Genomic DNA, 15,343 nt, shown 5'->3' on the forward strand with positions numbered 1-15,343 from the left:
CCCACCAAACCTTTTTTCAGCAGACCTCAATGCCACTGTATCTTTCTTTAGACAAGGTGCCCAAAACCGTTCAGTGGTCCAGCTGTGATCTGGTTAGTGCCTTGTACAGTTTTAGCAAAATCTCCTTACTTTTCTCCATTTCCTTACAAATAAAGGCCAACATGCCATTTGTTTTCCATACTACCTGAACTTGGGTGCTAGTTTTTTCTGGTCCATGGACAAGAACTCCCAGATCCGTGTTCTGTAGTCTTTTCCCATTTAAAAACTCTCCCCAATGCCTATGTATGGCATGACTGAGTTTTCCCATTTCTATACAGATCAATCAAATCAGCAAGCTGACAATCAGTTAAGAATACCACTTCAGAAGTTTCTCACATGAATTAGAAGACATGTTTCTCTGACATTTACTGCTGCCAGCAGGATTGCACAAATATTTCCCATTTACTTGATATGCTGTGTAGTTGATTTAAGATTTTTTTTAGGGGGCAAGAGGAATCTTACTAAGAATTAACTCAAACCAAACTATTTTACAGCCTAATATGCACAACTACTTCAGCCAAGCAGATTCAAACATTAGATTACTCAGTGTCCCAACAAATGCTTTTCAATTCCACACTAATTCACACACGTACAGTTCTTATTGAAATCTCTTCAGAATCAATATATTTTCCTTTTGTTTCTGTGAAGCTTCTTAAGACATTGTCCGAGATGATCAGTTTTAAATAGATGAAAAATGACTCAGTCCACTGGGACATAGAACACTGCTACAGGAGCTCTTCAGAGTGGTGCCCTCGGCCCAACCATCTTCAGCTGCTTCATCAATGACCCTCCCTTCAACATAAGGTCAGGAGTGGGGCTGTTTGCTGAAGATTGCAGTGTTCAGTACGATTTGCAACTTCTTAGAAAATAAATGCTCATAAGTAGCAAGATCTGGAGAACATCCAGTCTTAGCTCCACAAAAGAAAGAAACGTTTGCAAACAAGTCCCAGACAATGACCATCAAAAAGAGGAAGCTAACCATCTTCCCATGACTTTTATGATACCACAGAGAGTCCCATTATGAACATAATGCTCGGGAAGATGGTTAGCTTCCTCTTTTTGATGGTCATTGTCTGGCACTTACATGCAAATGTTTCTTTCTTTTTTGAGCCTGTTAGCCTTCCTGCCAAGTTGTCCTCCTACTGTACATGCATCCTTAACAGACCTATGCTAAACCTATCCGTACAAACTGCTTTATGGCTTGCTAATTTTGTTTATTTTCCATGGTGAGCCTGTACCTCCCAAAATCAGTGACTTCTGTAGTTTGGAAGGACAAGAAGAAAAAAACCAGTGGCAAAGGGATCACTTCCAAGTCTCTTAGCATATTTGAGATTTGGGAAATGTATAGCTAAGATGTCAGAAAAGGTGCAGGGCAGATTTACCAGGATATTGCCTGGAATGGAGGGAAGGTCTTAGGAGGAAAGGTTGAGAGCGCTAGGGCTTTTCTCTTTAGAAAAATGAAGCAGGAGAGGTGACTTTATAGAGGTGTACAGAATGATCAGAGGTATAGATAGAGTGGATAGCCGGAGACTTTTTCCGGGGGTGGAGGTAGCTCTAAGGAGGAGGCATAGTTTTAAAGTGAGTGGAGGTAGATATAGGGGAGATGTCAGAGGTAGGTTCTTTATTCAGAGAATGGTCGGAGCGTGGAATGCATTGCGGGAGAGGTAGTGGAGTTGGCCTCATTAAGGGCATTTAAGCGGCTATTAGATAGGCATATGGATGATAGTATAAAGTAGGGGTGGAGCATAGAAAGACCTTAGGTTTCAGGTAAACGTGAGGCACAACATTGTGGGCCGAACGGTCTGTATTGTGCTGCACTGTTTTATGTTCTATGTAATGCTGCAATTCATCACTAACTGCAAAGAAAATTAACCAGAGGCCAGCTATCCTCCTCCACTATCAAATCCTCAAATTCTCTACACCAACTACATGGCACAGCTGAGTGTGCATAATATACGCAGTTCTAACATGATTTAGGGCAAACTACATTTTGCATTGCTCCACTGCCCCGAAATCTGATCAGCCAGTGGAGCATAGTTCCAACCTCCCTCTCCTGGTCACGAGCCAAACCATCTTCCTCCTCCTCCTCCTCCTCTCACCCTCGAACTTGGGAAGCCACAGTTCTAACCTATCATTAAGAGTCCAAGAGCCACAGTTCCACCCTCCTCCTGCCCCCAAGGCAAGTAAGTCTTGGTCCCAAGCCCTTGCCCTCTCCAGACCCACAGGCCCTGTTGTCTAAGAAATTGGTTTCTGATATTATACTTAGATATAGCCAATAATGGCTTAAAGCGAATCATCTTTCCAAATTACCTAGTTATACAAATCAGGTTGATCAAAATACCACTCACCTGCCCAAAATTTCCAGAAGCTCTGCAATCCCATTATGGTGCTCAGTCTCGTAGATAAACCTAGGAAAAGAAAAAAAAAAAGTCAAGAATCTCAAGATGGAAGACCATATGTGACTGCCGACAGTCACGTTACATGAGCTGGGTTCACAAATCTTACCCTTACGTTCCAACCCAGAGCTCTGGGAATTTCATTTTTATGACCGCATACTTGCTTTAACAGTCCACCATATTAATCAAATATTTTCCATTTCATCCAGATTTTAAAATTTTATTAGATAAAATGAAGTAGTGTCAAGGAAACCCTTGCTGAACATTATTATATTAATGTGCAGAAAATCTGACTGTCTTTTGTCCTGAAAGCTTCATAACACAAGAATTTAAAGTTCAGCTTAATTCTGATATAGGAGAGGAGCCAATGCCAGCTACCTCATCTTAAATTGGAAATTCAACAAAAGCTCCTCATTGGCATTCTCTTAACTTACTTCATGAGCAAAGTAGTAAGTCAGCAAGGTTGATAAGCCACAGGGATGGAGTGGAGAGACACTTCCACGCGTGGGGAAAATTTAGCCAAAAGGACAGACAGCAGTTGAAATAGGCAGTTCTGAAGAGCAGCAAGCAATTATGAAGTGATAGGGCTGCAGGGATTAGAGAGGCTGCCAGGTTTGAGGGGGTTGCTGGAAAGAGGATGTGAGGGTACCACAGGAGAGGGGGAAAAGATCAAAAGGAAGTAGGGAGTGTGTCTGGAAAAAGAGAGAGATCAGCCTTGAATCCTTAAACAATGGTAAACTTACCTAACCAGAACCAGTGAACCTGAAGTCATAGGAGAAAATATTCCCTGCAAATTAACGTGTAGTCACGAGCTTAACCTCTCATCTTTCATCTCTCTCTTCTAAATACAAATGAATATAATCCAGATCGATCCAGTATCTCTTCATACATCAGTGCTGCCACTCCAGGAATTCATCTGGTGACCCTTATTTGCACTCCTTCCTTGGCTAGAACATCTGTTCTCAGAGGAGACCAAAACTGCACATAATATCCCAGGCATGGTCTCACCAAGGCCCTGTACAAAAACTTCATCAAAACACCACTACTCGTGCACATGAATCATCTCGCTTTGAAAGCCATTTGCTCGCATCATTTGCACGTTTACTTTCAGCTACTGGTTTATAAGGACATCCAGGTTTTGTGGTACCTCCTTCTTTTCCAGTTAGTGTCCTCTCAGATAATAACCTGCCTTCCTGATTTTGCTACCAACGTGGACAATCTCTCATTTATCCACATACTTCATCAGACACGTATTTGGACATACCATTCAATTTATCCAAAACTCATTGAAACACAACTGTATTCTCCTTACAGTTCAGCTAGCTTGGTTTCATTTACAAACTTGGAAATAGCACATTTTGTTCCCTCATGTAATCATTAACATAACTTGTAAATAGCTGGCATCACCGTCCCCGGGGTACCTAACCAGATACTGGCTGCCAGTGAAGACCATTTCTTCCTGCTCTTAGTTGCCTGTGTCGACCAGTTGTACCACCAAGCCATATGCTCTAATTTTACATGTCAATCTCTTATGTGGGGCTTATTGGAAACCTTCTGAAAGTCACGAAAACCACAACTACTGCATCTCCCCTTAACTGTGCTAGTAGCATCCTTCAAAAATTTCAATAGATTTATCAAGCATGATTTCCCTTTCAGTAAATCCGTGCTGATTCTGCTCAAATCTGCCACTGTTTTCCAAGTGCTCCACTATTCAATCATATATAATGGAGTCTAGCACTTTTCCCTCCTGCTGGCGTCAGGTTAACTAGTCCTAAATTTCCTTTTTTCTCTCTACCTCCATTTTCAAACAATGGAGCTACATTAGCTGCACACCAATCCAAGGGAACTGTTCAGAATGTATAAAATCTTGAAAGACGACGACCAATGCATCCACCATCTCTGGGGCCACTTCCTTAACTACTCTCATATGTAGATGATCAGGTTTAGGGGATTTATCAGGTAGCAATATCATCTATTTCCCCCAATATCATTTCCCAACCTACATCAATTTTCTTCAGTCCCTCCCCCTCACTGAGACCCTGTATTCTCCAACATTTATGACACATTTGTTTCCTCCTTTATGAAGGCAGATCGCAAATATGTATTTACAGTCAGTCATACAGCACAGAAACAGACCCTTTGGTCCAACCAGTCCACACCGAACATAAAGCCAAATTAAACAAATTCCACCTGCCTGCTCCTTGCTCATATCCCTCCAAACCTTTCCTATTCATGTACATAGCTAAATGTCTTTTAAATGTTGTAACTGTGCCTGCATCCACCATTTCCTAAGCATGTTCATTCCACATGTGAACCATCATGTGTAAAAAAAATTTGACCCTCATGTCTTTTTAAAATCTCTCTCCTCTCATCCTAAAATTATGCCAGTGATAATGGGAACTGCAGATGCTGGAGAATCCAAGATAATAAAATGTGAGGCTGGATGAACACAGCAGGCCCAGCATGAGATGCTGCTGGGCCTGCTGTGTTCATCCAGCCTCACATTTTATTATCTTAAAATTATGCCCCTTAGTTTGGAAAACCCCACCCTACAAAAAAGACAAAAGATTTCAAATAACCCTGTCTATAAACATCATGATTTTGTAAACCTCTAAAAGGCCACCTCTCAATCTCCTATGCTCCAGTGAAAAAAGTCCCAGGCTATCCAGGCTTTGTTTATAACTTACACCTTCTATACCCAGCAACATCCTGGCAAATCTATTTTGAACTTTCTCCAGCTTAATATTTATCCTATAACTGGGCAACCAGAACTGCTTAGTTGGTCTGCCATCTGTTCACCATTATAACTTGCCATGTTTCCGATTAGAAGGGATCTAAATGTGCCTTTGCTAATCTTTTGCTCTTCACATACCTGGAGAAGCTTTTAGACTCTGTTTGTAAAGTGCCTTCAAGTTTACTCTCATATTCCACTTTCAGCATCACTCTTCAGACAGTGAAGCAGTCCATGTCCAAATGCAGCAAGATCTGTATAACATTCAGGGTTGGGCTGACAAGTGGCAAGGAATATTCACAGCACAGAACTGCCAAACAACGAACAGCTCCAACAAGACAGAATCTAACAATTGCCCCATGACATCCAATGACATAACCATTGCTGAATACATCACTACTAGCATTCTTGGTATTGCTATTGACCAGAAATTGAACTGGACTAGACATACATGTACTGCTACCAAGAGCAGGACAAAGCAAGAAATTCTGCTTTGAGTAATTTGCCTAACTTCTTAAAGTCTGTCCACCACTGACAAGACAGTTTTACTTATGGAATACTCCTTGCTTGCCAGGATGATTGAAGCCCCAACAATTGTTAAAATGCTTCATCAACACTATCCAGGACAAAGCATTCCATTTGCAACCTTCAATCAGCTCCTTCACTAATGATAAAATTGGCAGCAGTGCATACCAAATCAACAAAATGTTGTAACTCGCTTCAGATTCTCCAACAACACCTTCAAAACCAATGACCTCAGCCACCTAGGAGCAGCAGACACACAGCAGCACCACTACTGTGTTTCCTTTCCAGCCACACAAAATTCTGACCTGGAACTGTCACTGACACTATCACTGGGTCAAAATCCTGGATCTTCCTCCCTAACAGCACTGTGGGCGTACCTGGACCCCAAGCACTGCAAACATTCAAGGCGGCACCTGACTAACACCTTCACCAGGGCAAGTAAGAATTTGCAATGAATGTGGCTTTGCCAGCTACATCCCAAGAATAAATTAAAAGAATACACTGCACAGCAAGATGCAGAGATTGACACTCGTCTGTAACAAGATGAAGCAAAGCAAGTAGGAAGGGGCTGACTGAGTTCATTGACTCCACTCTGGTCTACTTCACAAAATGTAAAGCATTCTCAAAACTGATTCGAACCCTTTTGCATGAATCCTTAGTAACACTCAAAACGTTAGACACAATTACCTGTAAAAGATATTATTGATTTGCCTCCGGATGTATGCCCTTAGGCCAAGGAACTTTCCGTAGATCCTATGAAGAATAGTCTTAAGGAAATCTCTTTCCCTTGGATCCTCACTGTCAAACAATTCCAACAGCTGCGAGAGGAAATAGACACAAAATCCGTTGTGATTGTTTGACTTGTATTCTTTAATAGTGACTGATACGTGTGCATGTGAATGTGTTTGCGATGAAACCAACAGGCTGTATTTCCAAAGGTAGTGTCATTTTGTACTTTGAACCATTTTACAAAATGTTAGGTCCACTAATATTTCTATTGATAATGTATTTTGATTAATCAGTTTTAGCCACTTGCTGAGAATCTTGAACGAAGTAAAAGATTTGACAAACTAATCTGCAGCATTTAATACTAAAGTCAGAGGTGATTACAAACTATCTTTACAAGGATATTAAATTAACAAAATTACAACACTTGATCTTCAGACAGAAAATAGCCCGATTGGGAAAACTAAAAGAAACTTGCTCAGCGATTGTCTATAAGTTTGAGCATGCATAATGTGCCATAGTATATTTACATACAGGCAAAACACGTACAAATTTTCTCGAACAACTTATTTTAATGTTCAACATTTTAAAAGGTCATGATATATTGACCTGTTGGATATGAAAACACCTTACTCTTGAAACTTTGATGGTCAGCTATTTTGCCCAGTGACCATTTCCCCTCACGAAGAGGAAGGTGGCTGAAGTCCTATACATCCCAATCCATAGTTAAATTTACAATACAAACAAGTCAGTGCACCATCTTGTCAAACAAGTGAAGATTTTGTTTTTTCACGGTAAACAATGCCGGGTCAACTCACCGACAAGACGAATTTCTGGTCAACATACTTTTTCGCTACATTTGGTTGAAAATCGGCACACTCCAGAAACCTCAGGAAAAACTCGTAGACAAGCTGAAAGGGAGTGGTAGTCATTAATATAAATTAGGTTTTCAGTTGCTTGAGTGAAATTAGACTCTCAAATGAATGCTTTAAAAAAAACAGTTTTGTGTATATAAATGAAATTTACACTAAGTAGCCTTCAGCCTATGGTGAAAGTGCCAACTACATTGAGACAAAGCTTTCTGACTTTTGCAAGAAGGCTAAGGATTTTCCAGGAACAGAATACTCCCCCATCTCTGCAAATACGTACGAATAAGCATGATCCAGCCAGGCAGGATAGGATAAAGAATAATACTTATTCAAAACCATACCCAATTCCAATGATTATGGTCTGGATTGATCAAGTGTATTTAAACTTGCCAGCTGGCAAAGGCCAGATCACTTGCTTTTCCTTCAGTTTTGGTGAGCAATGACACCCTGGCGAGCCCTCCTGATGTAATCAATACTGAATACAATAATGTAAATATACAAATTGACATAGGAAGTATTAATGCTGAAATTCCAAAATCAAACACTACTTTATAGGAATACATTCACATGTAGCATGTACATTATCAACTTCTGTCTTCCTGTTTTTTTGAAGAATTCTACCTCCAATTTTGTTTTACTCTCCCACAGGTCCATGACCCACCAGTGTCAGTAATACTGGATATACCTGAAGATGTGGCCAGGCTGCTTCAAGTGTGGGTTCATCTTCCTCTGGATCAAATTCCGCCCCAGTAGGATTAGATGATGGTGGTAATGTCCTAAACAGATTTATTGAAAACTGGAGAGAAAAGGCAGGGGGAAAATAAAACATACCAAATTAGCAAATACACAGATTGGGCAAGACCAAATCTTTCAACAGCAAATTATGGTAAAACCCACTGTCAGGTCAGGAACTTGAACAACGAATGGCTTCTCCAAGACCCCTTTAGTTGTTAGGGATTCCTACCACAGCTACAAGAAAAACATAAACCCTGCCTAAATAGTTTAATATCTTTGGGAAAGCAATAATGTAGTCCTGCTTATCTCACAATGAACTCAAAAAGGTTAACAATGAAGACTCACAAAGGCGGCTCTTGGAAAAAGTTAAATTTGATTAATTTACACAGTGGATACTTCACTGACAGCAAACTACACTGAATGGCATAAGGGTCAATGAGACTAAAACTGAATTAGGCTAGATAATGAGGGATCCACGTTGAGGCACTGATTTTCATTTACAATACAAATTTAAACGCATTAATTTTTATCTTTAAATTCACAGGACACAAAAACATACACATTGGTGATTATGCTAATCACCTGTTTGCAGATCCAGTTAGATGAAAGAGAAATCTAGTTGATATGCAGCAGGTGGCTCTTATGTAACTATTTAAATGTTCAAGCAGTTTGTTTGCACTACCAGGAAATGGTGTTCATCTTCTAAACATGCTCATAAAAGGAGTACCTGTCACTAATTTTTGACCTTAACTGCGCTTCCTTTTGTCAGTTGTTAGCACATAGAACTCTAGGTGCTGTCTCACCAAGGCTTGGTACAGCTAGAGTAAGATTTACTCAGTCTTATTCTTAAACCCATTCACAATACATAGCATTTGGTTTCCTGTTTTATGCACCTGTCTGCTTACTTTGAACGCCCAGCATGCAAGAACACCCTTTATACTACTTCTCCCAATCTACCACCATGTAAATAAGAATCTGCCCTTCTGTCTCTGTCACCAAAGTGGAGAACTTCACATTTATTGAAATATAAACCAAAAAGAACTGTGAATGCTGGATATCAGAAAACAAAAGTGAAAATTGCTGGAGAAGCTCAACACTTGGTTCTGAAGGGTTTTTGAATCTGAATCGTTAACTCTAATTTATTCCCACAAATGCTGCCAGACTTGCTGAGCTTCTTCAGCATTTTCTGTTTTTGTTTCATATTTACTCACATTATTCTACAACTGCCAAGCATTTCTCCACTCACAACTTGTCAAAATTACCCTGAAACTTTGTTTATTACCTCCTCAACATACAAACATAGTGTGAGCGTATCAAGAGCAAACTTGGAAATATTACACTGTCCGGAATAAAATTATTGATATATTGTGAAGTATATTAAGTGCCCTCAGTTCCAGGTATTATACAAGTTTAAACAAACTTTGCAGCTCTTCAATTCTGGAAGATACAAAAATGATACCACAGGATGAGTGCTTGGGCCCCAGCTGTTCAAAACAGTTAACGAGTCACTCTGGATGACTGGTCACAACTCTTTGCATGATGCTAAAGAGCCTTTCAAGGTGCATGATATTGCCAGAAACTTCATCCTCCACGAGTCTATCAAGCGAGGGGGGCAAAGGCCTAGTGGTATTATCACCGGACTGTTAGATGGTGGAATTTGAATTCAATAAATATCTGGAATTAAGAGTCTACCAATGACCATGAATTCACTGTCGATCGTCAGAAAAACCCATCTGGTTCACTAATGCCCTTGAGGGAAGGAAAATGCCATCCTTACCTGGTCTGGCATACATGTGACTCCAGACTCACAGCAATATGGCTGACTCTTAACTGCTCTCTGGGCAATTAGGAATGAGCAATAAATGCTGCCAGTCAGTGATGCTCTCATCCTGTGAATGAATAAAGGAACCTCTTATTCTGAGTGTATGCTCTCTGGTCCTAGACTCCCTCAAGGGTAAACGAGCTTCCCACATCTACCTTGTCAAGACTCCTATAAAACCAGTGTGTTGTCTCTCATTCTTCTCAACACAAATAAGTACAGGCCCAACCAACTAAACCTCTCCTCTGAAGACAGTGCCCTCCATACCCAGGATCAGCCTCGCTACCCTTCTCTGGTTTACCTCCGATCCCAGTATATCACAGTATTCCAGTTCAAAAACAGAAACTGAATAAGAAATTCAGCAGATCTAGTAGCATCACTCTGCATTCTATCAGTTCAGCCAATTCTCTACCTCATGACCTGGGATCTGACCTTCTGGATCAATCTTTTATGTGGCACTTCATTAAATGCTTTCTTGGTTCTTCACCAAACCAAGGTTGACATCCGGGTTTGATGGTAATGGCTGAGCGGACAGCATGTCAGGCCACGAGGTTGCAGATTGTGTTGCACTATGTTTCTGCTGCTGCTGCTGGTCTAATATGCCACATTGAGGTCCGGTCTTGAATTGCTAGATCTGTTCAAAGTATGTCTCATTTAGTATGGAATGTGTCCTCAATGTGATGGTAGGGCTTATGCTCCACAAGGACTGTGCGGTGGTCGCTCTGACCTGTCACAGACAGATGCATCTGTGGCAGACAGATCAGAGAAGATGGGGTGAAGTATGTTTCTCCCTCTGGTTGGATGCCTCACCTCCTGTCACTGACCCAGTCTCAGTTTTGTCCTTTAGGACCCAACCAGCTCGATCAGTAGTGCTGCTGCCAAGACGTTCTTGGTGTATGGACACTGAAGTACTCTTGAAATTCTTAGTTATTCCTCCATATGCTGTTCAACATGAAGTGCTGATTCATCAGCCGGGGAGGGGTAGATAGGTGCATGGCAATCAGCAGGTGGTTTCCTTCATCACGTTTGATCTGATGCCATAAGGTGTAGTCAATATTGAGGATGCCTTAGTAGTTCTTCTGCATATGTACATAACTGTGCCGCCACCTCAGCTGGTGGGACAGGACATTTCCAGGGATAGTGCTGTTGTCAGGGACATTTTATGTAAGGTATGATTCCATGAGGATGACCATATCACACTTGTGACAGGTCTCCCAATTTTGCCGCCACCACCACCCGCACCCCACCCCCAAACTATAAGAAGGGCTTTGCAATGTCAACAGGGCTATCTGCCATTGTCATTTCCAGTACCTCAGTCGATGCCAGGTGGTCCATTCATTTCCACTGCCTGTTTTCCAGCACTTGATATAACCAAAATGACTTATTAGGCCATTTCAGAGGCCAGTTAGGGGTCAACCAGATTGCTGTAGGTCTGGAGTCACATGCAGGCCAATTCAGATAAAGCAATAGCTTCCTTCCCTAAAGGACATGAGTGAACCACACAACAGTTTCATGTTCATCATTAGGTTTTAAATTCCAGATTTTTGTTGAAATCAAATTCCATTTACTTTGTTGGGATTTGATCTGGAAACAATATCACAAGATAATCAATCAATCATTCTCCAAAATATGCCACAGGGACACCTGAGACGACAAGAAGAGACAGCATGAAGTATAAAAGGAAGAGAAGGATTCACTTATCCCCAGCAACAACTACACCTTCACTTGCATTTGTGGTGGCATAACTTGCCAGTCACAAGTCTGCAAACAAGGTGTTCAACTTTTCTGAAGTTTTTAATCTGTGAAGAAATGTCAAGAGAGAGGCTCTTAACAATGGTCATCGAGCCAAGGTGCAGAGCAGCCAAAAGAGCCTTGGGAGATCACAAATAACTTTATATACAGTGATGAACAATTCCATGAGTAAACGTGGAAAACATGACACAGCCAGTCAATTTGTACTCGGCAAGATCTCAGAAACAAACCAAAAAGTACTAAGTGAATTCCTTGTGAAATATCAGGTGAACAACAAATATTGGCTCCACTGACCTTCTTGAAAAAGTGCCATGTATCTTAAAACATCTACCCAGGACTAGGATAAATGTTCCATTGAATGAATGTGCTCTCTAGCAACGTCGAACTCCCTCAGCAATGCATCAAAAATGCCAGGATAGATTATGGCCTCACGGTGGTGGTGAGAAACTTAAAGTTTAACCAACTCGTGCGAATGCTGCCTTTGAGGGTTAGTTAATAACTGAAATATCAATTACAATGGCCTAAAAAACACTAATCTCCTGTCTCTACAATGTATACAAAACAAACATCTGTACAGTGGCATACCATAATAACCGCCTCAGGGTAAATAGCTTCTGTAATGACATCCCGGTTGTGTGTGATGTACTCCACCATTTCATTCAAACCTGCCCGTTTCACCTCTTTGTATTTGAGGTCACTGAGGGGGTCAGAGACAAAATCGAAGAGGACGCAGCATTGTCGTAACTTTTGAACAAACAAATCTTCTCTCTCATGAGTCTGTGCATCTAGGAAGAGATAAAATACACAACAGTTCAAGTAATGTTGGGCCTATCCAGCATGAGAGAGAAAGCATTCATCATCTGCTCAGAACACTTGCCTCCACAATGATTCCAAATGTTGTCACAAAATGTTTCATTGAAGTGTAATGGCAGCACATGACATCTTCACATAATATGTACCTGAATGATTTGAAAAATATCCACACCTGTACAAAATAGCTTCATTAAAAAAAGTGTACACCTACACATCCAACAAGTTTAAAAACATGAATGACCATGCACCTATACGCACAAAAGTATGAATGTACATTTCAAACAAAATGAAATAGAAAAAGCAAAAATCCAGGAGATAATTCAAGAATACCCTTCTAAACTCAGTTAAAATAGAAAGCTAATACTTGAAGCTATCATGGTGAAGCATCAGCTGTGATAAGTCAGTCACCACAACTAGAAGTTAATTATCTATTACAAATAAATGTTACATTACAAAGCCACATTGGTTTAAATTCAATCGTTCGTATTTGCTATCAAAGCTCAAAAGTAAAGTTAAGGCTACTTTAAGTAAAGCAATTGCCAACAAGCTGTACCTGAGACGACTGGTAACGAGTTTGTTAAAATGCTCTAGGGCTGTCTTGTGGCATAGTGGTGGTGTCCCTACCCCTGGATTGGACGACCCAGGTTCAAGTTCCAATTGGGCTGGAAGTATATCATACAATGATTAAACAAGTTCACTTATTTTCTCTACATCTGCAGCACAAGAGGGCCGTGTCCCTACCCCAGTCCAAGAGATCTGGTTCAAATCCCACCTGCTCCAGGTCTGTAGAACATAGAACATTACAGCGTGGTGCAGGCCCTTCAGCCCTTGATGTTGTACCGACTTGTGAAACCAATCTGAAGCCCATCTAACCTACACTATTCCATTATCATCCATATGTTTATCCAATGACCATTTAAATGCCCTCAAAGTTAGCGAGTCTACTACTGTTGTAGGCAGGACATTCCAAGCCCTTACTACTCTGAGTAAAGAACCTACCTCTGTCATCTGTCCTATATCTATCACCCCTCAATTTAAAGCTATGTCCCCTTGTGCCGGCATCACCATCCAAGGATAAAGGATCTCACTGTCCACCCTATCTAATCCTCTGATCATCTTGTATGTCTCTATTAAGTTGCCTCTTAACCTAACGAAAACAGCCCCAAGGCCCTCACAGCCTTTCCTCATAAGATCTTCTTTCCATGCCAGGCAACAGGCTGGTAAGTCTCCTCTGCACCCCTTCCAATGCTTCCACAATTACACCTCTGAACAGGTTGATCAGAATAAAATAGATTAATGTGATCTAACACTAGGGGCTGTTATGGCACTGTGGTAGTATCCGACCATTGGGCTAGGAGGCCTGGGTTCAAGCTCTACCTGCTCTAGGGGTGTACGATAACATCTCTGAACAGGTGGATTAGATAAATAAGATAATAAAATGTGAGGCTGGATGAACACAGCAGGCCCAGCAGCATCTCAGGAGCACAACAGCTGACGTTTCGGGCCTGGACCCTTCATCAGAGAGGGGGATGGGGTGAGGGTTCTGGAATAAATAGGGAGAGGGGGGAGGCGGACTGAAGATGGAGAGAAAAGATAGGTAGGGAGGGAGGGAGGAGATAGGTCAGTCCAGGGAAGACGGACAGGTCAAGGAGGTGGGATGAGGTTAGTAGGTAGGAAACGGAGGTGCGGCTTGGGGTGGGAGGAAGGGATGGGTGAGAGGAAGAGCAGGTTAGGGAGGCAGAGACAGGTTGGACTGGTTTTGGGATGCAGTAGGTGGAGGGGAAGAGCTGGGCTGGTTGTGTGGTGCAGTGGGGAGAGGGGACGAACTGGGCTGTTTTTGGGATGCGGTGGGGGAAGGGGAGATTTTGAAGCTGGTGAAGTCCACATTGATACCATTGGGCTGCAGGGTTCCCAAGCGGAATATGAGTTGCTGTTCCTGCAACCTTCGGGTGGCATCATTGTGGCACTGCAGGAGGCCCATGATGGACATGTCATCTAAAGAATGGGAGGGGGAGTGGAAATGGTTTGCGACTGGGAGGTGCAGTTGTTTATTGTGAACCGAGTGGAGGTGTTCTGCAAAGCGGTCCCCAAGCCTCCGCTTGGTTTCCCCAATGTAGAGGAAGCCACACCGGGTACAATGGATGCAGTATACCACATTGGCAGATGTGGAGGTGAACCTCTGCTTAATATGGAAAGTCATCTTGGGGCCTGGGATAGGGGTGAGGGAAGTGGTGTGGGGGCAAGTGTAGCATTTCCTGCGGTTGCAGGGGAAGGTGCCGGGTGTGGTGGGGTTGGAGGGGAGTGTGGAGCGAACAAGGGAGTCACGGAGAGAGTGGTCTCTCCGGAATGCAGACAAGGGTGGGGATGGAAAAATGTCTTGGGTGGTGGGGTCAGATTGTAGATGGCGAAAGTGTCGGAGGACGATGCGTTGTATCCGGAGGTTGGTGGGGTGGTGTGTGTGAACGAGGGGGGATCCTCTTTGGGCGGTTGTGGCGGGGGCGGGGTGTGAGGGATGTGTTGCGGGGAATGCGGGAGATGCAGTCAAGGGCGTTCTCGACCACTGTGGGGGGGGAAGTTGCAGTCTTTGAAGTACTTGGACATCTGGGATGTGCAGGAGTGGAATGCCTCATTGTGGGAGCAGATGCGGCAGTGGGCCTCCTGCAGTGCCACAATGATGCCACCCAAAGTTTGCAGGAACAGCAACTCATATTCCGCTTGGGAACCCTGCAGCCCAATGGTATCAATGTGGACTTCACCAGCTTCAAAATCTCCCCTTCCCCCACCGCATCCCTAAACCAGCCCAGTTCGTCCCCTCCCCCCACTGCACCACACAACCAGCCCAGCTCATCCCCTCCACCCACTGCATCCCAAAACCAGTCCAACTTGTATCTGCCTCCCTAACCTGTTCTTCCTCTCACACATCTCTTCCTCCCACCTC

General features: G+C 42.5%; 1 protein-coding gene across 2 annotated transcripts in view; it reads right to left on the reverse strand.

The window, feature by feature from the left end:
* Positions 1–15,343, reverse strand: part of ppp2r5d (protein phosphatase 2, regulatory subunit B', delta) — a 119,763-nt gene that overhangs the window by 44,907 nt on the left and 59,513 nt on the right. For both annotated transcript variants that reach the window (XM_048531188.2, XM_048531189.2), the window contains 5 exons: positions 12,178–12,377; positions 7,972–8,082; positions 7,236–7,328; positions 6,379–6,509; positions 2,388–2,447 (listed from right to left, as the gene is read on the reverse strand). In XM_048531188.2, the coding sequence (XP_048387145.1) occupies positions 2,388–2,447; positions 6,379–6,509; positions 7,236–7,328; positions 7,972–8,082; positions 12,178–12,377 (595 nt within the window). The remainder of the gene's footprint in view (positions 1–2,387; positions 2,448–6,378; positions 6,510–7,235; positions 7,329–7,971; positions 8,083–12,177; positions 12,378–15,343) is intronic.

The sequence above is a fragment of the Stegostoma tigrinum genome, chromosome 4, assembly GCF_030684315.1.
Source record: "Stegostoma tigrinum isolate sSteTig4 chromosome 4, sSteTig4.hap1, whole genome shotgun sequence".
NCBI classification, from domain to species: domain Eukaryota; kingdom Metazoa; phylum Chordata; class Chondrichthyes; order Orectolobiformes; family Stegostomatidae; genus Stegostoma; species Stegostoma tigrinum.